Raw genomic sequence first — 27,132 nt, forward strand, 5'->3', positions numbered from 1 at the left:
TTTGTGTCCCTGCAAAAAGTCCCACTCCAGCTTTCTTGTCAGCCCTTTTAGGCACTGGAAACTGCTCTAAGGTTTCCCTGGAGCCTTCTCTTCTCCAGGCTGAACAAGCCCAGCTCTCTCAGCCTGTCTCCATAGCAGAGGTGCTCCATCCCTCGGAGCATTTCCATGGCATCATCTAGACTTGCTCCAACAGGAACACTCCTATATCCAAGGCAAGAAAAATAAAGGTTTAAAACATGACCATCACTATGCCACTTCATAAAACAACAGTGCACCAACATTTTGAATCCTTCTGGCTCCTGTCCTTGTCCCAGAGAGGATAAATGGGGAAAGAACAGGTACAGAAGAGGGTAAAAATGATGCCAAAGGTATGGCACAGGCTCCAGGCTTTCAGCCTGCAAAACAGGGACTGATACAAAATCTCTAGCCACATGGAGAAGGTGAGTGTTCACTGGTACTGGCAGTGTAAGATCTGGGGACATGGGATGAAATGAGCAGGAGGTGGTTTCAAATCAAACACAAAGGCTGCTACCAGCCCCCTGAAGTTCACACTATGCCTACAGGATATCAGAGTAGCTTAACCTCCATCCAGTGCAATCCACAGGGCTAAATGTACCATTCAGGCTGAGACCTTTTCTGTAAAATCACTGTCATGAGACACAAAACCTTCAGATTCACTCTCCACAAAGAATCTAAAGAGCAACATCTGCCAATACCTTCGCCTCTCCCCCAGAGGGAAATCTGTCTTTAACAAGCTACTTGAAAGCCTTCAGGCTGCATGAATAAATGAAATAAGCAAACACAAAGTGGCTATTATTAGAAGCGAGATGCAGTGACCAGCTAATCGGTCATTCCCTTTCATTTTATGATCCAAACTGAGCTTTATATAGCTTTGTTGCCTATTCAAATTGTTGTACAACTAATTGATGTAATTAACATCTTGTCCCTCTTTTTACACTGGCAATTATAAGCCACCATCAGGCCTACAATGAGAAACAAGAGATAGAACAAGGATTTTTCATCTAAAATGTAAAGGAAAAGCAAAAAAAAAAAAAGAAAAAAGTCTTTCAGACAGCAAAAAAAAGCACAGGTCTTTCCGAAGGGGGGGGGGGGGGGGGAGAGAGATATTAAACTCTTTTTTCTCACCGTTTGCATGTTATCTTTAAAAAGTGAAATGTTTAGTGATTTTTTAACAGGAGGTAGAGACTGGATACAACTTTAGGATTTTAACCCCCAAGCCATTTCTCTAAAAATAGCAGCTTTCCTGGCTATGTCAGTAAGTTGAACAGCCTGGAATCAGGGAGCTGTCTCCAGGGCCTAACAAATATGAGGATTTATCTTCTCTCTTCAGCAGGTAGTTTAAAAGACACTAGATCTGTCCATCTGTTGGAGCTTAATCAAACAGGACTGGGGATAAAAGAACAGCAAGAAAGATACTATGTTTCTTATTGTTACCTTTTTTCATGAGACTTGTTTAGGTTTTCACACTAAAGCAAGTTTATGCCTGTGGTTTCACTCGACTTGAAAAGAGCATTGCACTTAATATTAAATGAAAGCTCCATCTCACATGGGAGAGGGGAGAGATTTCCACATTTGCATCAAAAAATAAGGTCGATCTGGTCTTGAGCTGTTCCTCCAAAATGAGAAGCCCAGAAATGTCATGTCACTGACCTGCATTTTGGAACTTTTATCTCTTTTTCTAGGGGGAAGGACAGAGAAAGGACACACTGATTCACTGAACTGGGTTGCAATTCGCAAACTTTCGTCCACCTAAGCCCCTTGTAAGCAAGCAGCTACTTCACAGGAGGCCAAATGTCCCAAGCAACCGTTTTGTCTCCTTTCCCAGCACAACTCAACACACTTGTAGAGCACATGGCAATACTGGGCCTTCTTCTGTGCCTCTACCCACCACCCCTACTAACAAGACCATTTTCCCCTACCCATCTCAGCATCTCTCAGGGATGAACCCAGTATGGAGTCTCCAGGCTTTGCAAACAGATGAGATGGTTTTGCACTGCAAGCTGTGGATCTGCAAGGTTCTTGCTGTGGAGCTGGAGGAATCCCATAGTGACTGCATCAGCTCGGAGAGAAAAAGGAAAAATCAAGCTTTTCTGATTTCCTCAGCCTTGGTTTCTCCTCAACCCTTTCCAGTGCTTTAAGAGGCTAAAAATAGTGATTTTTTAAAAGCTGAAAATGTGATAAATTTACAAAAGAAGTAAAAAGAAAAGGCAAGAAAAGGAGGGAAGGGAGCAGAAAAATAAAAAACGGGGAAGCAGAAAAGGGAGAAAAAGGGTGAGGAGACATAGAAAGTGAGAGAAGGGAAAATGGGGGGAAAAGGGAAATAAAAAAGAAAAAAGGTGATAGAAGAAGAAAAGGAAAAAGAAGGATGGAAACAGGGAAACAAAACAAAAAAAGGAAGGGAGAGAAAAGGGGAAGATAGTGAAAAGGAAACATAGGAAATAGAAGAGAATGGGGGAAAGGAGAAGAAAGGAAAAAGAGGAAAAAAGAATAAAAGAAGGGAAAGAAGGAAAAAAGGGAAGAGGGAAGAAAAAGAATCGAAAAAAAAGTAAAAAACGAAGAGGAAATTAATAAAGGGGGAAAGGAGAAGGGGTGAAGGGAAGCAAGAGGGAGGAAAAAGAAGAGGGCGGGAGGGGGGCAGAGACAGCCGGGAAGAGCTGTCTGCTCGCGGGTCCAGCGGTACCTGGGGCGGGGAGGAGTGGTGGTAGGCGGTGCTGCCCCGCCCCGCGCAGAGAGGCGGTGGAGTGGTGCGGAGAGGCGCGGGGGTTTGTGGTGTTACCTCCCTCTTTTTCTCCCTCCTTCCTTTTCCTCTTCCTCCTCCCTCGCTGCATGCGCGCAGCCTGGTGCTGGGAGCGCAGCGCAACGCTGGCCGCAGCGCTGGGAGCTACCGGAGCGCGGTACCCCCGGCCCGGCCAGCATGGAGCCCCCTGTCCTGGGTGTCGTGGTGCCGCTGCTCGGCTGGCTTCTCTCCCCGGTGAGTGCGTGCTCCGGGGCGGGCTGGCCCCGCTGAGACCGCGCTCCCGCGGATCTTGGGGTGACAGGCTCAGCTGTGGGCAAACTTTGGGCAACTTCGGAAGCGCTGTTGGTGTAAGGCAGGTGTATTTCTGTTGGGCTTCCCTCCGTTCTATAACCTCGAAATCAGCAATCGCTTAATGTTCTTTTCGTCCACGGCATGTCTCCTTTTCGCGGGTGAGAGGATTTCTCGAGCTAGAGGAATTCTCTTTGGGGGCTAGTGTTTTATTTAGAACTGGCTCTTGGTTTCGCTGTCATTCAGATTTGCGGTCTGGCTTTCGGTTTGCTTTAGGGTTTTTTATGAGCTCTATCGTTTAGTGCAAAGCTTCTCCCGACCCCAAACCAGGGGATAACGGGATGAGGTTTCCCGGAGACAATGCAGCTGCAGGACAGAGGGCTCTCGGATGGGACCTTCCTCTTGTTGAAGAACACCTAGATGCCCAAGAGAAGTTCAGCTAAGTGCTGCTGTCTGACACTAAAACCTTATGTGGATACACTGTTTTGAGGAAAGAGCAGGAGCTGGGAGCAAAGGATGTGATTTCTGACTGCTGTGTCCCTTCTGCTTGTAATTTCAGTGCTTGCAGGTCCCTGGCTGGGGCAGTGCTGCTTCCTCCCCCGCCGCGGGTAGCTCGTATCGCAGCGCAAAATTAGCAAACGGGATTGTTTCTCCTGGCAGTGGGTCTGTGTGCGCACAGGCACACACGTGTGCACGCAAAAGCTAGTGCTCTCTGCAAACAGCGCAGACACGGAGTTCTGCATGTTTCACTGGGGCTTTGTTCTTGCAGCTTGTTTCCTTGCAGCGTGTGATTTCTACTGAGACCACAGTACTGAGCTGGGGGGGAGGGACACAACACAACACATTAGGTGTTGGCTTTAGCTGAGCTTTCCTCTCCTAGTCTTGTCCCACACTTGTTTTCTTCTTTGGAAGGTGAGGTTACCATACCAGAATCCTGTTGGGTTGGGTAGGGTTGCAAGTCGCTTCTGTTTGCTCTGCTTGACTGGTGACAGTAGCTTGCTCAAAGCTGCCCTGTTCTCCAGTGAGCAGAGTTGGTCTAACCAAACCGAGCTTCTAAGAGCGGAAGGTAACCCGGGTTTGTCACTGCGTCACTTGTCCCTCTTTTCTTCTCCCCTTGTTCTTTAAGAAATAAGACAAATGGACTTATTCAGGTTTTTTTGTCTGTCACCATGAGCCACCCATCTGCGTCGCCACAGACTTTCTTTGAGGAAGAACACTCTGGGAAAACAGATTAAAGTATTAGAAAAAAAATTATCAGGCACTCAGTTCCTGGAATCTACAGACTTTGATTTAGGGAAGATCCAAAATAGCTCATCCGGGGCTGGAGCTGGGGAAATGAGAAGGGGGCAGCACTCCAATCAGCTGCTGGAGCTGCTCCAATTCTTGCTTTCAGTGAAGCCCATGACAAAAATCCCATTTCTTTAAATGCTGTTGGCATGAAGAGGTCTTCTGGGGCCTGATCCTTCCAAGGGTTAAGTCACATAGCCTGCTGAAGTTCAGTGTGCAGGATCGGGCCCTGATGCTGGTGCGCTTGGGTTGACTGTGCCTATCAGTAAACTCAACCCTTTTTAAGGCTCTGAGACAGTAGCAAGGCACAGCTGAGGTGCAATTCTGTACTGGTTTCTTTTCAACTTTTTTATTATCCTGTTGTTCCATACTTTATCTCACTTCCTTGCCCTTGGTTTAGTGGAACTGTTGGTTGTTTTCTCAGTCTTCCATTGTGTCAATGTTCCTGGGACCTGGTTCATACTAGTGGGTTAAAGAGATTCACATGCTTCTTATCAGCGTTGATCTGCAAGGTGACTAATACTGAAGTGCCTCAATGCTAGAGAAAATCCCTGTTGTTTGTTTCTCAGTTTAAACCTGGAATTCAGTGCTCATTTATAAAGCAGAAGTTAACTCTGCAATTGTAACAACCTGGTTCTGGGAAGTACAATGGCTCAGCAGAGGTGGGGTTTTTTTCCCTCCTAAGTTATTGTGATAATTTTTATTGGTATGTCCTTGGAAAAACTCTGAATGAGAAGGATTGGCTGATCAAGAAGTTCAGTGCTATAAAACTGCTGCAGCCATGTGGCTTCTAATTGCTGTTATAAACTTTCACCCCAATCTCCCATGATGTACAAATGTGGAAAAAAGGAAATTGGGCAAATCTCATTTGCTGCAGTTCATCAGACCATGCTTGCCAGAGACCTGCCTCCTGCAGAAGTCAGCTTCTGACATTTAGAAGGCAAGTGCGAAGTAGGTGACGATGGGGGCATGGTGTGAATCTAGAATAATCCCTGTTGTGTTCTATTGGGTCGATTTAACTTCTTAGGACTGTAACTAAAATAATCTGGCCCAGAGAGCTACAAGTTGAACTACTTTTTTTCCAGTGTGTCTAGAAAATGAGGCCCTGCACAGAGAAGCCGTGGCTGCCCCATCCCTGGCAGCGTTCAAGGCCAATTTGGGCGGAGCTTTGAGCAGCTTGGTGTAGTGGAAGGTGTCCCTGCCCATGGCGGGGCATTGGAATTAGAAGATCTTTAAGGTCCCTTCCAACCCAAACTATTCCACGATTCCATATGGATAATTCAAAGCAGTTGGTGGATTCTACATGCCTTCAGACCACAAGCTAGTTGAATTAGCCAAATCTGTCCAGCTGGTGTAATTTATGCTTTTCAGAGTTTTTATTCTGTGCCTGCCAGGAAGTAGCCACATGAAGTGGTGGAAAGGAGCCTCAGTGTAAATACTGGAAACAGGATCATTGTAAAAAAACAGCCACTCCAGCTGTATCTGTATCTCTTTCATGCTCTTGACTGAGAATCTGCGAAGTGACATAAATATATTTAAAACAAAGCAATCAATATTTTTGGCTAAAAGGCTAGGTACTTGCTAGAATCTTCCAGCCTAATTCCTGTATCCAGCACAAAGATCTTTTAGCAATAACAATGTGTTTAACAAAGGCCTTGCCACAGAACCTCAGTGTATTACTAGGTGTATGATTTATTAAGTTTATACACGTGTAAATGCATGACTGACTTTATTTAGGAGAACCAGTTGCCCAACACTGTGTAGCTCTGAAAGTCTCATTGCTTCTCTATAGCACTGAAAGTTGTCAGAGTGCATGTTTTCACCAGTACATATATTTTAGAAGCTCTTATTTAGAGCATAACAAGGCCAAAGAGCGAAATAAGCAAAGCAAGCAAAACCACAATATCAAAGGAGAAAAAATGCTATGCAAAATATCCAAAGGTATTTCCAGCATTGTTACTGTTACTCCAGCCCACCAGTATGTCAGCAGGGGGTTTCACACTGTAATTATCACACCCTCTCTGCAGCTGGGAGGTCTTTCTCAATCGTGAAAATTCTGGAGAACCAGAGAGGAGGGGAATCCTGGTGTGTCCTAAAAGGAGAGCAGTCCACCAGGGTGTTTTTAAAAAGAGAAATGGCTGCAAAATGCTCCACATCAACAGTCAAATGGGACCATGGACAGAGAAAGCTGCCTGGCCTGTGGATTTGGGTGTGTACGTGTATTTTCCCCTTTTTTCAGCACTTTAAAAATACTCTGGTTCAAACCCCTTCCTGTTGTAAGATCAGGAGTGGTGTGACAACCAGAGGGGCTGCACCAGTTAAAAATGCGAAGTAGGGTGTGCTGGGTTTTGGTCTAAGTGTGTCCACTGCTGACTTGTGAAGGTGCTGTAACATTTTGTTCTTATTTTCATTGCTTCATAGTGGCGTGACTGTGCTGAATGGTTTTTGTCTCTTCTCACTTGAATATCCAAAAAAGGGTCCTGGTACTTGGTAGATGCAAAACAGAGAGCTGCTTTGCATGATTTACACATAGGCAATTGGGGCATGACCAAGTGACGGGTCCAAGGTCATGAAAGAGGGGTTTCAGCTCTCCCAAGCCACTGACTGCAAGGCTGCCTGCCTTGGAAATGGCAAACACACAGAGTTTCTATCATTTTTTGGACGGGTGGGGAAAGGGAGATAAAAAAGTAAGATAGCTTTTTCCCTTTACCAGATGGTCTCCAGCAGAAGCAACTGGAAAGACTGGTATCTTGTCAAAATCAGTCTTCTACTTGCCACATCATATGCTGGCTTAGCCTGGTAGGACTGGAAAATTACCTGGTATTTGGGCTAGCTTGTAAATGCAGATCCTTGTTGGAGATGGAAAAGGAGCAAGAAGGATATCTCCCTGTTCAGCATCGTGTCCTATTTATTGGCAATCTGAGGAAGGGCACCAGACACTGTCTAGATCAATGAGACCCAAGGAAAGATGATTTGGTTTTGTTTTTTTTTTCTTTAAGTCAGAACTGAGCACGCTTGGAGGAGATTTGTCAGACTCTGCATGGCATCTGTGGCTCAAGCTCAGGAAAGGAGTCAAATTATCTGTACGGAATGAAAACTGTTACTCAAGCTTTGATGAGGAGCAGGACTTAGCTTGGTTTTATGAACTGTAGGTCACGTCCTGCCCTCAGACCAAATCAGCACAAGCATGGCAGCGTCATTTCACTGTTGTAAATGCTGCTGCATCACACTGGCTCAGTGGAAATGGATATGTGGTTTTCCAATGCCTGTGAAAGATTATGTGATTAAATATATCCCGATTCTCTGGTCTCATCAACTTCGTCTCTTTTATATTGGAAAGAAGAGGAAAGTCCTGTGTAGGAACAAAAATCTAGGAAATCCAGCCAAGAAAAAATAATCATGTGCCAAAACCAAAGAAAAAATGTGTCAGAGATGCCTGGAGACCCTAGAGCAGGAGAGGCTGGAGTTCTGGCCCAGCAGGTGGGATGGAGAGCATGGAAGGACAGATAGACAGGCAGGTCAGAAGCTCCTGCTCACTCCATGAGACTTGCTGAGCTTGCCTATTCTGTGGCAGTGATTTATCTTCCTGCCTTGTGCAGCCAAGCAGAGTTTCCCTCAGTGAGTGCTGGGCTCTTGCTCTTTCACTGCTCCCTCCCTTCCACACTCCCAGATGTTTTCCAGAAGTCATGAGCTCTCACAGCTTCATTTGTGTGGGAGCTGAGCCAAGAGGGAAGATGTCTTTGCCTCCGAAAACACGAACCCAGAGGACTGTAGTGGAAGAAAAATCGGATTTTTTGTTTCAAGGTAAGAGAGGGGCAGGGGAGTGATGCCAGCCATCAGACTGGCCTCCGTCCAGAGCTAACAAAGCTAATGCCACAGCGGAGAGGTCCTGTGCATGGCTGGGGAAGGCTGTTCACCAGCTGAGTGGTCATCTTGTCACTATTCTCTTTTGGAGCAACCTGCAGAATGCTTGGCTTCATGCCTGACCAGAAGGGTTTTCTCTGGAATGATTCATCTCTCTGGGCACGAGCTTCACCTTTCACATCACTGCCCATAATGCAGGGAGAGTTCATTCATTAGTACTCAGTCCCTTGGGAAAGGTTTGAAGAAGATGATGGACTCCCCAAAGACACCTTTTGCTGGATGCTCCTTGCATTGTTATACAGCCTTTGTATTTGTTGAATGGAGTGATACCAGTCTTCTTCAGCATTGGGTTTTTAAAAACCTGAATGGCTTCTGAAGTTGTAAATAAAAGTGCAAAGTTTCTTTCTGTTAAAGATGTTGTTAATGAAGTACCAAGATTTTTCTGTCCTGGAACTTCAGCTTTATTAGAAGCATCTACTGGCTATTAGCTTTGCTACAAATTACATTTAAACTGCTTAGCCTCATGCATAAACCCTAATTAGGGAAGAGCTATAATAGCAAGAGCACTTATGTTTAATAATTGCCAATCTGCACAAATATAAATAGCCTGTGTGAACATGGCTTGACCCCGTGGAGGTGAGCAGGTAAGGTTAAGAGGCAGGAGCAGGTGTGATTATTTTTTTGTTGTTATGGTCCTTGCCTCTGATATTCTTTTCCCCACTCATCTCTCAATCATGCAGACGCAAGGCAGATGCGGTGCCCTGAAGTCAGTGCAGCCCTGGTATGAAATTAGTGTAGGTGACATCAGAACTCGGTTCTCTAATTTTTAGATGGTTGGTTTATAAAGCGAATTTAGGGACATTTTCGTGCGCAGGAGTGTGTGTTGTGGGTTGCTTGAGGCTGGAAAACACACATTAGTTCTGCTTTACTGGTGGTTTATTGTGTCAGATTTTATCTACAGCACTAACTTTTATATGTATAGCATTTCCAGGACTTAAAGACTACTTTAGCTTCTGAGCTGTACCTGAATTTTGGAGACCCTGATTTACTTTAACAAAGTCACTTTTCCAGTCATCTGAAACAACGGATGCTAATAGCTATTAGTCACATTAGGTAGATTTCTCACCCTCAGGGCAATCTAACTATTCATTTCACTGTTTACACTGTTGGGAGATAGGAGATTTACTCTTCTGTCATTTGCATTTAAATTCAAGTCTTAGAACTGAATGGGGGTTATTTTCTAATTCAGAGCCAAATCAGGATTATTTTCTGATGTATTTTACTACTGGGCTGGACAACAGACTTGATGATGCTGTTTTGAGAAACTCTTCTGGATGTCTTGGCGTCATTGATTTGCATTGATTTAAGGGTGAGAAGAGACCAAAGGAAATGAATAGAGAGACCAAAGCTCTCTGCTGAGACATTATCCTCATGATCTCCTTGCTTTTGCAGCACGCTCAGGGATGTTCCTACTCCTGACAGTTGGGAAGCTTAATATGAGCTCCATGTTCTTTTAATCTTCATCCCTATGAAACTGCATCTCCTCAAGAGGGAAGGTGAAAAAAAAAAAATCTATTTGAATACAATTCTTGTCTTGAGGGGAAAATATCAGTGCTTCATGTCTCCTTTGCAAAGCTGAAATCTATTGGGTGTCTTTTAAAATTATGTTTCTTTGAGGCTCCAGCCTTGATTCAGTGTTTAACAGATGCTCCAATTAATACCTGGTAATATGTAACATCACAACCAGTATCTGAGCAGGGAACATCTCCAGGGTCCTTATAAATGTCATTGTCTATCACAGCTAATCAGCCTGTGAGCTTCCCTGCAGGTGACCTTGGAGTGGGATTCCCTTTGCAGATTAGGACACCTACAGTTCGGCATTGCTGTGTAGGTGTGTACGTGTGACCCAGATGGTCTGAACTCTTGCGGTGGTCAGCAGTGTCCTCGGGTTCAGCTTGGCTGCTTGCTGTCAGGCACTTCAGGCCATTTGAAATGTAGGAAGATACCCCATTATCCCACATGGTCCCTTTCTTGAGAGTATAAAACCCCTGCAGATACTGTGTTATCTGGCAGTCCCATGTGGGTGCTGTGAACACAGAATATAAAAGTATCTCAGATGACACTGTGTGCCCCTGTTGTGCACTTTTTTGAACTCTCATTGACTACAGCAGCAGCTCAGTCCTCAGGTAGATGCCCACACTTAAGATATCCTAAGCTGCAAGCCGAATGCCTCCCCAGGTATCTTTTATGTTGTGTAAGAATGCAAAGAGAAGAAAACCTGCTCACGCTGAGCTTTTCCCTGCAGCCTGCTTTATTCATTACTGAAAATCAGCTTTTATTTCAACTTTCCTAAGTGGCCAGGCTGCTGCAGTTAAAACTTTAAGGAAAACATCCTTTTACAAGGCAAAAACGAAACAATTATATATACTGAATATGTTGTCCACCCCTCAGAAATAAAAATCCTTAACAGCGCCGTACATTGACAACAGAATGAAAAGCTGTTTCAGTGCTGACACAGCATTTTTAAGTACTCAGCTGGGAAACAGCCAGAATCGAAATCCTGCTGGAGATTATACCTCTTCCACCTTTATTTTGCAGTAGCCAAATTTAACTCTTCTGATTTTCAGTGAATGTAGTGGTTATGGTGGGTTTTTGTTGTTGGGTTTTTTTTGTTTGTTTGTTTGTGGTTTTTTTGTTTGTTTGTTTTTTTTTTTTTACAGTTTCTTTCCTATTCCTTGCCCATTAGAAGAGAGGTGAACCCCTTTAGGAAGTTCATCCCATATCCCATTTTTGGCTATATGGGACACATGTAGTTGCTTCTTTAAATTTATTTATTTATATACTTACTTATTTATTTATTAAGTCACTTTTTGCAGCCCTTAGGAGATTCCAGAGCAGAGATTAAACCCCACTGCCTTGGCAGGTGTGCTTTCTTGCTGAGGAAGGGAGTGAATGAAATCCTCCCCAGGAGCATTCAGCCCTTGCTCAAAGGAAAACTTCTCAGCCATGGAGCTGCAGCAGCTCTGGCTTATGTGATTGTATCCTGCTGTTAAAGCTGCTTCATCCTCCTTGCCATCAGGGATTGGGCTTTATCCTGAGCCGTGCTCAGTATTTCTTGACTGCTTTTTTCCTTGCAATTTGGGGCTAGTAATCTGGGACGATTCAAGAAGGAATGCAAAGGGATGTGGTTGCTTTCTTCCCCTTGCTGAGGCCTGCCATGTGCTGGGAGCTTACACGGAGGGGTGATGGAGCCCTTCCGCCAGCCTCTGCTGGCTGAGGATCCCTCTGGGACTCCTTTCCGGGTGAGATCACAGGGTTTTTCTTATTGCCCTGTGGTCATTTCAAAGCAAGGTGAAAGTGTGAAAAGAGCTAATGCTGAAGCAAGCCACTTGTTTTCTGCAATGTCTGCATCCATTTGGTTATTTTTCATTTTCATCCAGGTTCTTAAGCATAATTAGGTTTTTCCAGCTTTTTTTTCACAATATAACCAGGTAGTCTTTTTGCTTGACATATTCAAAGGCGGAGAAAAGTGCTGCTGCTCAGATGGTTCCCATCTTCACAGGGCACTGAAAGGAGGCCAAACGCTATGTGAAGAATTACTTGATGTGCTCAAGTGTCAACTGCTGGGCTGCTTGCAGTTTTGGGGGGATGACATTAAACACAGCTGCAGAGACGTGTGGGTCTCAGCTATGCCATGCACTTAATTCCAGTGCTGCAATGGTTCCCTTCAAAGGATTTCCCCACTCCTTCTGTTTCGCTCGACTTGCTGACTCTTGTAGAGTGTCCTTTTTGCAGTTTTTCTGTGCAAAGCATTTTCCCCCTGCCGGAGCTGGTGCTTTGTGACTGGGAGAATTCTTGTTTTTTCATCCTCTTCACACAATTTCTTTTGCAGCACCAATTTTGGCAAATTTAAACTTTGCTCCTCCATGCCCCGCTCTTTCCTCCCTCCCCTGGGAAGTCATACATGTTTCAGCAAACAGCATGTCAAAGGCTTATCTTCAGGCTGTTTGTGTACAGTGCAGATGAAGCAAGGTTTGTCAGGAGAAACAACAGCTTATATTGGAACAACTGAGATACTTCTTTTTATATATTTATATATATAAATATAAAATAAAAATATGTACTTTTAAGGCATAACAATACTTCCTGAGGTCTGAAGGAGAAATAGAGCTGGGTAGCAGTTTGTTTGGGTTTAGTCTGAAGATGTTTATCAGTGGGACAACATGGAAAAAAACGTGTGCTTGTTGGAGAGAGGGTTTTATTGCAAAACCATTGCTGCCATCCTTCTGTGTTACAGATCAACAGTATATCTCAGAAAGCCAAGCTCACAAATTAACATTCATGGTTCTGCTGGGCATTAAAAATCTCAGACTCAGTGGAGACACTGATTTTTATAACATGCCATAGTTTTTTTCATGTCTGGCCACCTGCTAGTTTCTTGCTGTCACAGTGATGATAACTCTTGCCCACCCCTGCAGTTCCACAAGGTTTGATGGTCCTACAAGCTCCTCCCTTGCTAAGTGATTTGCCATCTCTGCGGGTGCTAATTACTCTTTCCCCCTCCCTATGATTAACAAACCTGACTAAATGCAGACCAATTAGTTCAAACCTACAGGTAGCCTGCAGTTTCCTGTGTGTTTTAGAGTTACAGCTTCAAAAGCTTTTTTTCTATCTCTAGCTGTTTTAGTCTGTCTAATAAAAAAATAATTATGTGCCATATATCAGTAGTCAATCATGGCTGTAATAGGTCTTAATAAAACTGTGGTGTGAGATGTTACTTCTAGAGATCCATTCATCTTGGTCCCCAGCTCTTGTGGAGACACTAAGTTGAATGTCCGTCAGTGGCTGAAGTTGCGCTGGAAGTGTGTGATCTGCACTACGATGAAATTTGCATAGTGATACAAAGAGATTCCTAATGTTGACATGTGTATCTGTTTCTTTTCACTATGTCTGTTTTTTCATTTGGATCTTCAAGTTTGGAAATATAGGGCAGCAAAAACCTTTCTGTCTCCTTGAGACCTCTGCCAGCATAGGGCTCCTATTGCATTTATACAGTTTTAGCTTTCACTTCTTGAAGTTCACTTTTTTGCTGTGTTCCTTTGACTAGGAAACTGTGGTTACACTATGTTAGACAAGCCCTGATGGTTTTGTAGATGGAAAAGAAATTAAAAGTTGGAGCCTGCTACCTTGGGTCTACTTGACCTGAGCCTCAGAAATGTCTTAAGAGACCAATAAGCATCTGGAAATATTTTTAAACCTAGCTATGAAGCTGGAGCTTTGGTTGTCTGTTCAATTTAATTTTTTTTTTTTTTTTATTATGTATTGTTGTTACAGGGAGATAAACCAGCCATGATTTATTGAAGGGACCTCTTCCAGAAACACTAAATTCAGTTGTGGAAGAATAGCTAAGTAAAGGGTTGAGTAAAGGTTGCAGTTTTTGAAAAGAAAGACACTTAATGTTGTTGACAGCACTGTATTTACTCTTTGGAAGAAGAGATGCAGAAGGGAAAAGAGTCCAAGTGGCTGTTGCATGCTGTGACTGGGGCCTCGGAGACTGGCCAGGATCCAGTACCAGTGATCCCAGAATGGTATTGGCCTGGAGGTGTGGTGAGGGCTGGGATGATGGGAAAGGAGGAGGTTGTAGGACTGTGTGGAAGGGTAGCCAGGAGCAATGGGCCAGAGAAACATGAGTGCAGCAGTCATGAACTCCAGCTGCAGAGGGGTTAGGAACCGCAGCCTTTATGTAGACCCATTATGGAACAGTCCCACATTTGAGCTGAGTCTCTTGTGCTGGTTGATCAGTAGGTCTGCTGATCCCACTTGAATTGCTGCTATTTAGCAGTATCCCAGAGCTTAGCACTCCTAGGGACAACCTGTCCTGGGAACGCTGAGCAGCCTAGGTGCAGTTGTTTCTCCTCTACTGCCTTAATTCCAGCATGTTTTTTCTCTGCTTATTGCTCTAACAGTGTTATTTCTCCTCCTGTTCCTCTCTGCTGTCAATCAGACAGGAATTGTTATTGGACAACAGAAGTCATCATCATAATAAAACAGCAGCTGTTTCTTTGATACAGGCTTGCTTTCTTCCCTACTATAGGACTGCTGAAAAGTCAAGCCTCTTTTTCTAGAAGGGGTATTAAAATGCTTGGCAGGTTGATGTCCTTCTACTTTGTAATTATTGCTTCTCTGCCAGTTCACCACTCAAGCTTCCTGGGCTGTCAGCTCTAGAAGCAAGTATTAAATATATATTGCTGCCTTGGGGGGAGGGCCCAGCCAGGCAGAATACAATGCACCTAAAAATAGATGCTTATTTGTCTTGCAGACTAGCCTGGGAAGAAGTACAGGGAAGAAACAGTGTCCAGTGGGGTAACCATGAAAAGGAGGAGATCAACCAGTAAATTCAGCTACAGCTGTACAGGGGCAATAGTTCAGGCACAGGATGAAGCTGAGAAGCTCCGAGTTCGGTTCCAGTCTGTAAATGAGCTTTCTGGTAGGGGTGGTTGTGCAGCTGAATGCCTAAAACCCAGTCTGGAAATGAGAAAAATATACTTCCTTTACTTGCCTTTGCTTATTTCTTTTCACTTTTGTCTGCCAGCATCATAAAGACTTTGCAGTTAGTGTTTGGCTAGATTAGCCTTGGAAATTGATGTTGTGGGGATGATGTGGTTACCTCTGTGCAGTTGTATTAATGTTGGAGAATGGAATCATCTTCTAGAGTAAACGGGTAGCTCAGGTACAGGAGTGTTTGTTGGATTGAATTTGATTTGGTGTAGGAAGGTTTGTAGCAGTGAGGGGAGTGAGATGTTAGAAGAGCCTGCCAAGAGCAGCACTGGGAGCCAGAAAGCCAACATCTTGTGTGATAGAGGTTGGCCTGTTTCTGAAAGGGATGTGTTGACTGTCACAGAGACTGCCTCAGGAGGAGCCTTCCTATAGGATGTGTATTTTATTCAGCTGCTATGTAGGGAGAGCAGTTGGTGTGATACTGTTCACAATGCAGTGCTCACCCTCCTGCTTAAGGAAAAACTTAGCAAGGCAAAACTGCCTTAAGCAGGAGCAAGGCAAAGCTGCCTTTAGCAGGAGCAAGGCATTATTGCAATATGGATCTACCTATAGTTACAGGAATAGGAGGTTGGCTGGGCTTAACAAACACATCTGTGTTTGATTGAGACTGGTACAAGTAGGAGATGGAAGCAGATCATTTTGGGAAGCTACTGGTTTGTTGAGAGATGGGCAGGATCTCTCTAGGGTTCACATAGTCCCCCCAGTGTTACAGCTTTGCCAGTTCTTTGGTGAGAAGGTCACACCAATGATGGGAGTCTTCCCCTGGGTCTGTTCATATTTTGAAGTTAGTGTGAGTGCATTTGGGCATGCTGCAGGACATGTTTCTGTTGCAGAAAACTCAAAGCCAACTGGACGACTTCGCTCTGTGTGACAGCGGACACTGCTCTCTCCCACCGTTGCCCCTTCTTTCAAAGGATCCATCCACAGTGGACTCACGCCTTCTTGTGCCAGCCAACAGTGTCATTCGTAATTCAGTCTGTCATGGAGATAGATCATGGCCATGAAAGGAAATAAGTGTTTTGTTAGGGAGCAGAGGCAGGGAAAGGTTTTCATCAGGATGACCCTGGCCATACGCTCAGTGTTTAGCAGGGGGCTGGGTTGACAGTCCTAGCAGGGTGTTTCACAGAGCAGATGTGGTCTGTTTCCTATAAATGTTTGTTTCAGATGGGAGGCAGAGGAGGATTAATATTTTTTATTGCTCTCCTATGAGCAATAGGGAGTCTCTCCCAGGTCCTTCGCTTTGTGCTAAAATAGCAACCGCAATGGTGCGTTTCTCTGGAAAAGATGGGGTCAGCCATCTCTAAATGCACATGCACAGGGGCATGCGCTGCTTACAAGGCATAGGCAGTTGGGTGAGAAATTTAAAATTAATGTTGTACACCAACAGCGAGGTCTGCGTTGGGGAAACCATTGCACTTTATGTACACACAGCTCACCCAGTTAGTGGCTGCAGCTGACCACTGAGTGGGTGGTGCGTGGTTACTGTGAAATGAGATTTAACTAATCCAAAGGCCAAGATATAAAGAACCTTGATTGCTCTATTCACATTAGACCTTGCTGACCATTTGTCTTCCAAATGTGTTTTCCTTAACAAAAGAATGCTAACCTTTCACTTGATGAATATTTTCAGGAAGGTGGGTTTTTTGTTTGTAAAATTGTGCAGTGTGAGATATTTATGCTTGGGGATTTTAATTTGTGACTGATGGGGGAGGAAAAATAAAGTAGCTTTCCTCTTCTCATCAAGAAACTGTATAAGTTCACAAGTTCTGTGTTATTTTTCTTGACAGAATACTGAATAAAGAAAAAAAGCCTTGCTTTTTATGTTTTATTTTTAAACTTTCTTTTTCAGGTGAGAAAATGGTCAGAATCACCATACCTGTAAACACTGGCACAGCAGTTTCTGGGAAGGAGGGAAATTCCAGTTTACCTGTTTGCAGGTTGGAAGACTGACATGCTTAGAGGAGGGTTAATGACCTGTGGTTTAGATCATAGATCAGATAGTGGAAGAGTTTTGTTTGAAAGCTTTTTGATCACAACTATCAGTTCGAGGTATATTCTGTCTTAGAGTCTGGGGATCTCTAACTCGCCTCAACAGCAGCAGATTTAATTGGAGAAGAAAATTTCCAGGCCTGGGAATATAATATGGGACGAAGTCTACAGTTTAAAGATATTTAAGAATCCAAGAAAGCTCTGACTAAGGTCTTGGTGTCTCCTATGGGTTATATCAGTGGATTACCCCCAAGTTATGATTTTTTGCATTTAAACAGTGTGACTGAAAGCAGCACATCTCGATGTCAGAAGGGAGAGGGCAGGAGGAGCTGCAAGGGTGAAATTGCATTTTTTTTCATTACTTGGGAGATACTTGGAAATCAATGTGTCTGTTCTTGGGTTTGTCTGAGAGATGGTAATTTCAGCCTCTGTGATCCGGGGCCTTGTGGCTGCAATGGTCTTACTGGAGCTAAAAATAGAGAAACTTTCCCAATTCAGGTAGCATTTAAGAGATCTCCTTTCTGTCTGTAAGGAAAATGCTGCTGAGTTCCTGTGACAGTGCTATTCTGATTGAAAGTCCCATAAGATTATTGCAAACAGCATGGGTTCAAGACCTTAGTTCTAGCATCTGCCTCAACATCCCTTTCCCTAGCAAGATCTGACACTGAAAACAGAAAGATAAAGGCACGCAGGCACTCAGTCACATATTCATTTGGCCCTGGGAATTTAACTAATAGTTGTGCTTGGGAAAATCCTACCTTGAGGTTACCATCCTCAGAGAGAATAAATCAGCTTAGTTTTGCTGATGTTAATATTTCTGTGCCATGCTGTCTGAGGATCCAACTGTGAGATTAATGCTCACAAAAAATGTTATGGAAGCAACCTTGGAAGGCTGAAACCTAAATGCAGGGCAGGCAAGAGCAGTCTTTCCCCATGGTCAGAGGCTGTAGCACATGAGATGTTCCTTAGGGTGACACAGCTCATGTGGACCCACTCTTGCCTGTATCATTAGCCATGAATTTTGTTGTCACCATATGAAGTGGCCTCAGACAAAATAAGTGGACTCTGATATGAAGCCTGAATTATAGGGCTTGGGGAAAAACTGGTCCTTAACAACTGGAGTGGGATGGTGGGATGTATCTGCTAGAAATGAATCAAGTGCATGGTTTCAGCCTTTGGTCTGAGGGCAGTTTGGAGATAGTGGGAAACTTTTTGTTTGTCTATGATGATAAATAATGACACAAGCCAAGGAGCTGAAATGAAATATATAGATATTCTTTGTTTCCATATGGGATTTCCAGTAGTCGGTAAATTAAAACAGGAGTGAACTCCAGCAGGTTCAGCCAGAGAGCGCGGGTCTTTGTACATAGCTTTTTATAAGGACTCTGTATGTCCTGTATGAGTTTTTGTGGCCCATAAATGGGGTGAGGAGATCTGATAGGAGCACTCTCCAAAGGGTTACACATGGTTTATCAAAGTGAATTTGCTGCACAGCCTGGCTGGAGAATGGGGAACAGGAGGGCCAGAGGTTTCCACATTTCTTTTTTAATCAGTTAAGTGTTCTTATTTTGATAAGCAAAGTATGATTTCAATTAAAAAGCCATTCCAGCTGGATTTAATTTTTATGCCATTGAAGAGACAAATGACTGTGGCTAGAAAAAGAGAAAAAAAATAAAATTTACAGTCTTCTCGTTCCAAAGGGTTTTAATCCACAGTGGCTTGGATCCCAGGTCATGAGTAGTCTCCCTGCTCCTCAGAAGAAATGCTGGGATTTTTTTCTCACATCTTCTCAGCAGAAGGACCAGTAAGCTATCCCTGCTTTGGCTCCACATATTAAGGAGTTAATTGTGCCATCTCAAGGGGCTGCTGCACTCAGGGAGCCAACCTTGACCTTTGTTGCCTCTTAAACAGCGGCTTTTCAGAGAAGAACTGCACCTTTCAATATACACTTATGCTGAGTAATGCGCTTCCTTCTATTTTCTGTCCCTGTCATATGCTGCATTTAGTTTTGCAGAGCAAAGCCTGGAGCTGAGCTAAATCTAGGGAACATTTAGCTATGTTGATTGAAAATGAGTGTACACCTAGGAGAAAATAAAGATGTTATTCTGTTCACTTATACTGTTTGGTCTTATCTGGTCATGCTGTTTAGCTGTGGCATGAGATACCGCTGTCAAATAAGTCAAGTAACAGCCGTCTTGATAGCAACTTGTGTCACTGAATTGTGAATAACATACCTTTCCCAAAGGATGATGTACAAAAAAGATCAACTGAGACCCAAATTGCAGCATGGTGATAGTTACAAACTCCATCCAGGACTCTCCAAGGTCTTGCAGATTTATTCTTTTTAAGGTTTGGTTTTTGTTCCATTTATTCAGCCACAGGAGTATTTCCAGGCCATGTTATAGTCTGGAGTGTTGCTGTAACTAAATGGAGCAGGATTGTTGATTTTCATTTTCCTAAAGCACCTTGCAAAGATCGGTTTTGGATAAGTAGCTGGACAGGCATGCTGGGAGCGTGCAGCAGTGGATGGCTTCTTGCCCGGATTGGCAAAACTGTGGAGGAAGAGCACTCCCTCCTTGCCTGTGGTCTTGTGAGCAGGTAAAGCACATCAAGTGACAAGTGACAGTAAACGCAGCTATGATTACTGAAATAATAGGCCTTATATTAAAATATATGCCTCATAATAAGGTACTAAGATTTGATTTTAGGCTTTGTTGCTTCTTCTCTTTCCTCACTCTCTGCCACTGTGGTGTCTGCTGTGTGATTCCCTTGATCCCAAGCCTGGAAATTTAGGAATTAAAGGAGACAAACTGTATTTACACACTTGGAGAAGCCACTTTCGCTCAGAGTTACTCCTAGTTTGATAGCCTATGAGGGGAGCACAAGGCACAGCTGTATCCTGGTGCCAGTTTTGCTGCAATTTAAAAGCATTTCAGCTTTGTGCTATGTCAATGTGCCATAAATTCTCATATACAAATAATGCTTCTCAATAATGTGTGCAGGACTGGGAATAGGATATTCTGGGCAGGAAGCAACCCTTCGGGGCAGGAAACCCACTGAAGGGAAGTTAGTGGCAAGAATCAGATGATAGTGAATGCAATTTTTTGTTGAGGTGGGCTGGTACGGGCTGCTAAACAGAATATCCTCATTTTTCACTTGTCTAGCTGGTAGGCTATGGAGCTGGGAAGAGCTTCTTAAAGACTCCTGTCCTCAGACATGATGCCTCTTGGCAATAGGCTTCAATGCCTTGTCTTAAAGATCTTCCCTAGCTGAAGCAAACTCTGCCATGGCAGTATGAGCTTGTGTCACTGAGGTGCATTTTCAGCTATGACCATAGCTCACCCTCAAGGAAAAGGTTAAACTCTTCACAGGACGAGTAAAGAAATCGGGTTGTGAAGCTCTGCAGATGTGTTCTGAGTCCATGTTCTCAGATTAACACCCAGATGAGTCTGATAAGCCATGTACAGTGCAACCCTACTTTATATGGATGTGCACGTAAGATAGGAAGTGGTTTGAAACGCTGTCTCACAGCACATCTGCAGTCATAGGAGTTGCACAATCTATTAGATTTCATTAGGTGAAGTACATCCAAATTTGTAATTGGCAGATGCAGCCAGAGTTCACTGAGTCCCTGGCTCAGTACTGCAAGCCTGGATTTGTGAGGTCCAACAAACCCAGAAGTGACAGCATGGATGCTTTTGCTTTGAAGACCAGAAGATAGCAAAGAAAAGAAAGAATGGTGTCTCTTCCCTGGAACAGCAGGACAGTTCCTTTGTTCAAGATGGATTTCTGTGTTCAGCTATGGGCCCCCTGTTTTGAGCTGTGGAACCCCAAATACAAGAAGGATGTGGATCTGTTGTAGCGAGTCCAGAGGAGGCCTTGGAGATGATCATAGGGCTGGAGCATCTCTCCTATGGAGATAGGCTGAAAGGGCTCGGTTTGTTCATCATGGATAAGAGAAGGCTCTGGGGAGACCTTAGAGCAGCTTCCAGGGCCTAAAGGGGCCAACAAGAAAACTGGAGAGGGGATTTTGACAAGGACAGGTCAAGGGGGAATAGCTTTAAACTGACAAAGGGGAGATTTAGATTAGATATTAGGAAGAGGCACTGGTGATGAGGCACTGGCACAGGTTGCTCTGGGAAGCTGTGGCTGCCCCATCCCTGTCAGTGTTCAAGGCCAGGTTGGGTGGGGCTTTGGGCAGCTTGGTCTAGTGGAAGGTGTCCCTGCCCATGGTAGGGGGGGTTAGAACTAAATGATCTTTAGGATCCCTTCCAACCCAAACCAATCTATGGTTCTATTATTCTTTCTCCCATACAATGGAACAGAGAAGGTGTTATGCAAAAGACAGCTAGACTTCCAGCAGCTTTCATCTCTTAGTAAGAACTGGATGCAGACCCTCCTTTTGTCCTGTAAAAATGTCCCCAAGTGGGACTGGTTTGCAGATTAATAATTTTATTATGGTCACTGGAGCTTTAGTGGGTATTTAGACCTAGATTGGGCTTTTTCTAACAAAACAGCTTTAATCAAACAGGGATGCACCTAAAGTGGAGTTTGTAAGGACTTGTGTGCAGCATTTCACCCTCTTGAAGTTCAGAACATTACTGAAGCTTCATTATTTGTATGTATTTTTTTCCCAAACATAGAGCAGCAAGAGCAAGTGGGCTTCCATGATGAGATGCCAGCAGCTAGTTGAGAAAATTCCAAATGGAATGTTAACTTCTCAGTGCCTTGGCCAAGATCTGACATGAGAAACCCAAGAAGTCTGTGCAGTTGTAGCTATATTAAGATTAGAGCAGTCCCTAATGGGAAGGCTGGATTATTTTATTTGGCTAGTTACAAAAAGCAACTGATTTTCACTAGTTACCTCCAGTAAGTTGAGTCCACCAACCTGTTTCTGATAAGCATAACTTGAACTTTGTTAAACTCTTCAGGAACTGAGATGGAAACTCAGAACATCATTTTCATCTTGCTCTAGGTATTAATCTAGATGTCCTGGAGAAAGTTACAAATTTGCATAGGTTTCCACTTTGCACTTCATCATGCCTTACTCTGCTAATTTGAATTGCCTTATCACAGAGTACCTCTGAAGACATTCAACTCCTGACTGAGTTGCTTAAACGTAGGTGTCCAGTGTCTACTGAGATAACATTATAATGGGGCATCCAGGTCTTGCTCTAGAAGGATGCAGAGCTCCTCTGGTTGCTTTTATGCTTCCTTCCACACCTTGCCTTGGTTATTATGGTCCTTTTAAAATGCCTGATGCTAGTGTCACAGCACAGCTCTTCCCAATACCATGTAGAAAAGCAGTATTATATTCTTGTTCTTCCCTGCTGCTTGGTTTATACAGCAAACAGTTTTGTTAGCCTTTTCTCAGCAGCACGTACTGGACATTCACACTAAATTGCTTACTTTATTTAATACCCAAATTCTCCACCACATTACTTTGTTTCCAGAATTCAGGCTGCCATACTGGAGGTCTGTGGTGAATTTGTTCTTTCTTGAGTGCAGCTTTTGTATTTGGCTGTATTCAAATAAGCTTTCTCAGCCAGCTATTATAAGTGTTCTTAGGTGCAAGTTATCTAGGCCTGCTGATTTAAAATGTTTATCTCTCTTAGATATTGTTTAATGTCTGCCTTTGTTACTAAGGGACTGGAAAAAGCTTCATCATCATCATCAGAGACATGCACGTTGCCTTGCTGCTTTCCAAATACAGATCAACATTGACCTTTCCTCTACTGGACTGTAACATCTGTAAGACTTTGTAATGTTTTTGTTTAAAAAAACACAATTTAAAAAACACACCAAAAAGCCCTAACAAAATAAGACCCAAACCCAACCAGACACTCCTCCTGCCCCCAAAATAGTAAATTCTCATTAAGCTCTTACTCTTACCAGCTGCAGATTTTCCTGATGTCTTGAGGTTCCCTTATAATGCTTTTAAGCTTCATGATGCACCATTTATATTTCTTCATCTGTATTTCTCCTCTGTTTAGTAAATATTGCTGGCTTTGCGTTGTTGGTTTAGTTACTTATTTTTACTTCTGATTTCTTTTTTATTTCACAGTTGAACTGAGATTAGGTTTTACTCAAAGTCAATAATTTTGATCGGGCAGTAATGCTTGGCTTGGTTCATTAGGTCTTTGGCTGCCTGGCCCATCCTTCCAAAATAACCATGACCTCTCTCACAGTACTGTGTGCAAACAAGGCAACCAGGTTGGTGAAGGAGGTAACCCATCATCAGACTGGTACCTGGCTGTAGGATGCACAGATCACGAGAGGAGTGAAGACAGGTTTTATAACACAAGCATAATCTGGGGGTCAGTGGGGATATTTTAATAGTGTACCAGAACATGCTGGAGTTGCTTTCTGAAAGATACAGATCAGAAGTTGGAGGTGGGATAAAGAGATGTCATCTGTGTGACATTTTGAAAATGTAGGCACACTTTCCCTGAAAAATTATGAAGGATTAACAGAGAAGAGGATGTAAATGCAGGAGTTAATTTACTACAACAATATTTTACTCAAAAAATCAACTTTTAATAAACATTATAATCAGTGTAGTGAAATTTCCCACAGTTTGGAGAGGATCTGAGAGAGGAAGTTCATTCATTTCATGGGGAGATAGTTTTAATGTTGTTATGAACAATTTAAGTGCTGTTTCATTAACAATTTTATGGTTAGTGCAATTAATAATACCGGAGAAGAAAAAGAAACATGCCTTATGTTAAACTCAGCTTTCAGTAAGTGGAATACATACAAATGGGGATCTTTTGTTTTATATTGCTGTTTGTAGAGATACATACATGTTTATAGAATATATTCTTATTCTTGTGACTTGGATAGCAAGCTTAAAAACTTGGGCTTGTGCCAGTTAATGTTTTTAGAAAATTCTTGGAATACGTTTGTTGTGTGTCCATGCTTGAATTGTTAGTGTGGTGAATGCCTTCTGCAGAAGCCTGTGACTTCCAGGAGCTTGTAGTGTGGCCAAGAAGAGTTTGTTCACGATAAAACTTTGAAGGGAAGATGGATTTTTTAATTGTTTTTATTTTTATTTTTTAATGATGCACCTTTATTGCTTTATGATGGCTTGGGTTTTGTGTTTATTTACCCTACAGCATTTTGTGTCAAGAAACTTTGACGGCAGCTTGAGCTATTGCAGGGGTGCTTTTAATGGGATTTTAAATCTGCTTGTGTAGTTTTATCTGTGCATACATCCAGAGCTTCTTGAAGTGGTGAGATATATCCTCCTGGGAGGGATACACTTGTCTGTAATCATTGTTAGTCATCCATTGTACATATGGATGGCTTAGCAAGTGACATCTTTATTTCTGGTTGCATCCTGAATTATACCCTAACAAGACAGTGGTGCTGGGTGGGGATGGCAGGTGAAGGTCTTACACTGGTTGCTGCTGAAGTACCCAGTGAGACATCACTAACATGAAGTTGTTGCAAACAAGAGGTGAAGGAATATAGTGGATCACAAACGACATAAAAGGACCCAAGCAGCTGGGCAGGAGGCACGCAGTATGAGAAGCTATCACTGTCTCAGATGGAGTCAGATGCTTGGACTGAAGTTTGTGTTTTACAACTTACCTTGCAAAAAGGCTACTGACTTTCAGTTCCAATTTCTTGGTGATTATTTTTAAAAGTGAAAAAGTCGACACCTAACTATGTAGATGACCTTTTGCTGTGTAAGAGGTGGTGGTATGACTTTCGAGCTTAAGTTATGTTATCCCTAAGGTTGTATTCAAAAGGTACTTGAAAAGCACTTTCAAATAGTATGGATTTCCACACTACAAGGATTGTGCAGCAATGAAACAGTCACCCAGAAAGGTTGTGCAATCTCCATGCTTGGAGGTTTTTAAGACTTGGCTAGAGAAATTCTATCTGAGCAAGAGTAGTGTTGGTGCTAGTCCAGGTTCAAGCTGCAGGCTGGACCGGTGTGCTCCAGAGATCCCTTCCAGCTAACCTTTCTGTAATTCTATGATTAAATAGCACTAGATGATTCCTGATCTCCTGTAGCCACCAGGATGCCTCTGCTAAATCCTTGCACTGAGCAATATTGGGATATTAATTTGGCCAAATTTACGACTGACCAGGTTGTTAAAACAATAATTATAAGGGGTAACTCACAGCTATGTTACTTTGCTATTATGTTGGATGAAGTTCCACCAGCTTACAGGTGAAGAGAATTAGTTAACCAGGCCATGATTATGTTATTAGCTGACATGCATGATACCAGTGTCACTAATAAAGGATTGAGCTTTTTCTGGGGCTCAGGCTCTTGCATTCAGCTTGCCAGGGCATCTGACTGTCTCAAATTCATTTTGTCAAAACCAGAAGTCATTGCTCAGTAACACTGAGAGAGAATCACTGAGATTTGTAGGCTATGTTAGCAAAAATAACCACTCCTGTTATTGGCTTTGTGCACAGCTGTATTTGTAAATGCACAGGAGTGTCAGTCTGAAATCACTGCACTTCATAAGGTCTCTTAAGGTCATTGAAATCCCAGAGAAATCAAAAGGATACCTGAAAGCCTCCTCTTCTGTTATCCCATATTATATTCAATGTTTGAAAGGCTCACAAGACAAAGGATGGATAAGCAACATATAGGGCTGAATTATTCACAGCATTTTCCCTTTTCTTCCTCCTTTCACCCTTCTGAGGATAAATGCTGTGGAAGTAGATGTTCCTGTCACTGATACTCTAGCTGTTCTGTATGCTGCTGCCTGTCTCTCAGCTGATTCAGTTTGCACACTTGAAGGAGTTTCGGGGAGTCAGCAAAATGGTTTTTGCCTTGGTTTCATACTTTCTTCCTCAGAACCTAAGTTGGATTTAGTTGCTGGTTTTCCCCTGCTTTCCCTCCCCTCCCCTTCCTTTTCTTTTTTTCCCTACTCCTGCCTTTCCAGCCTTATTGCAGTTAACTTGCAAGACTGCAGTTTCCGGGGCAGCTCTCTGGTATTATTGCTCACTTGATTTGATGTGACCAAGCATACAGCATCAAGGGATGCTGAAGAGGAGCCAGGAAAGACCAGGCTGTGGATGTGAAGTTCCAGGCTACTAAGGCATGGAGAAGGTGGCTGTAAATGGCTGATTAATCCTAATTAATCCATAGACATTGTTATTATCCTTCTAAATTATTTCCCTCTGTCCCTTTTTAAGGGTCTTTTCCCGCATCTCTAGCTGCAGGTATATCTGCATCTGCCCTTTGCAGGCATTTGTGCACAGATGTGATGGATTCTGCACCATCCTGCTCACTGAGGCCACTGAGGAGTGTTGCTTCCTTTGGCAGTGTTCAGAAAATGCCCAACAAGGTGTTTTCTGCAGACAGAGACCATGTGGAGAAGAGTATGTTGGCTATAATATTTTAGCTGGGTAGATTTAGTTTATGTGGTAGAGCATCCCTCAAGTTCAGTCAGCAAATAGGTCCTTCTGCTCTTGTCATTTCCAGTAGAGGTTTCAGATTCTCATGGACCTTTTTGTTGATCACTTCTTCTTCCTGTTCTTTTTTTATCACTGCATTTCATTCCATCTTTAATAAAGCCGATGAATCCTCAACTAATACCACTGCAGACCTCCCCTATGACTCCGTATTTCTGCCTTCATCCCAGCCATCAGTTGTCACACTAGCCACATCCTTTGTTTCCTTCCAGTAGTTATATTAGTCCCTGTATCTATTATTATGGCCATCATTCCTTTTGGCATGCCATCAGACTATTTACTGAAGTCAGGAAACATTAGATCCTCTGATTTTCCTCTCTCCAAAAAAAAAACCCCACCAAAACCACCCAGGAACCTTATCAGAAAAAGCTGTCAGTTACATTGCCATGATTTACTTTTGATAAATCACATTTTGTATTTTATCCAAATCTGCATTTGCTGCCATGTTTTCAATTACTCTTTCCTTCAAGTGGTGCTAAAAATGTGTACTTCTGTGCTCAGATTAACTTGCTGATAGCTGTCTGAATTTATTTCCCCCCTCCTTCCTACATATAAAAAAGCATTATATTGTTGACTTTCAGCCAGATGGTACCACTCCCACCACCCAACCTGAGCATGTTGTTCTCTTTTGAGAGGCCCTCATGTACAAGTTTCCATACCCTCATTTTCGTTCACAGATCAGCCCTGTCGTTGCTCTCCATTATTCAGGCTAAATCACTTTCACCATGTGTAACTATTGCTTTTTGCATTAGTAAAATTATATTTTTACTTCCAATTCTGTAAGGAAACCAATGAACAGAAGTAGGGGGTGGGTCTGCATGTGATTTCTCCTTTCTTGGGGGGCTATTAGTTTTGTCTTGAATTTCAGCACTTTGCATAGTGATCTTACCCTTTTCCCTGCTGTTCTCTTTTTATTCTAATTGCTGAAAGACTTGTTCTCCTTAGCT

General features: G+C 43.1%; 1 protein-coding gene across 1 annotated transcript in view; it reads left to right on the forward strand.

Annotated features, from left to right (window-relative positions):
* Positions 1–1,798: 1,798 nt before the first annotated feature.
* LOC308217293 (vasoactive intestinal polypeptide receptor) overlaps positions 1,799–27,132 on the forward strand; it is a gene marked incomplete at its 3' end in the record, with an annotated part of 108,995 nt that continues 83,661 nt past the window's right edge. Inside the window, exon 1 of the mRNA XM_080610283.1 lies at positions 1,799–2,992. Coding sequence (XP_080466409.1) covers positions 2,936–2,992 — 57 coding nt within the window. The 5' untranslated portion in view covers positions 1,799–2,935. The remainder of the gene's footprint in view (positions 2,993–27,132) is intronic.

This window comes from Psittacula echo (genome assembly GCF_963264785.1).
Source record: "Psittacula echo genome assembly, chromosome: 2".
NCBI classification, from domain to species: domain Eukaryota; kingdom Metazoa; phylum Chordata; class Aves; order Psittaciformes; family Psittacidae; genus Psittacula; species Psittacula echo.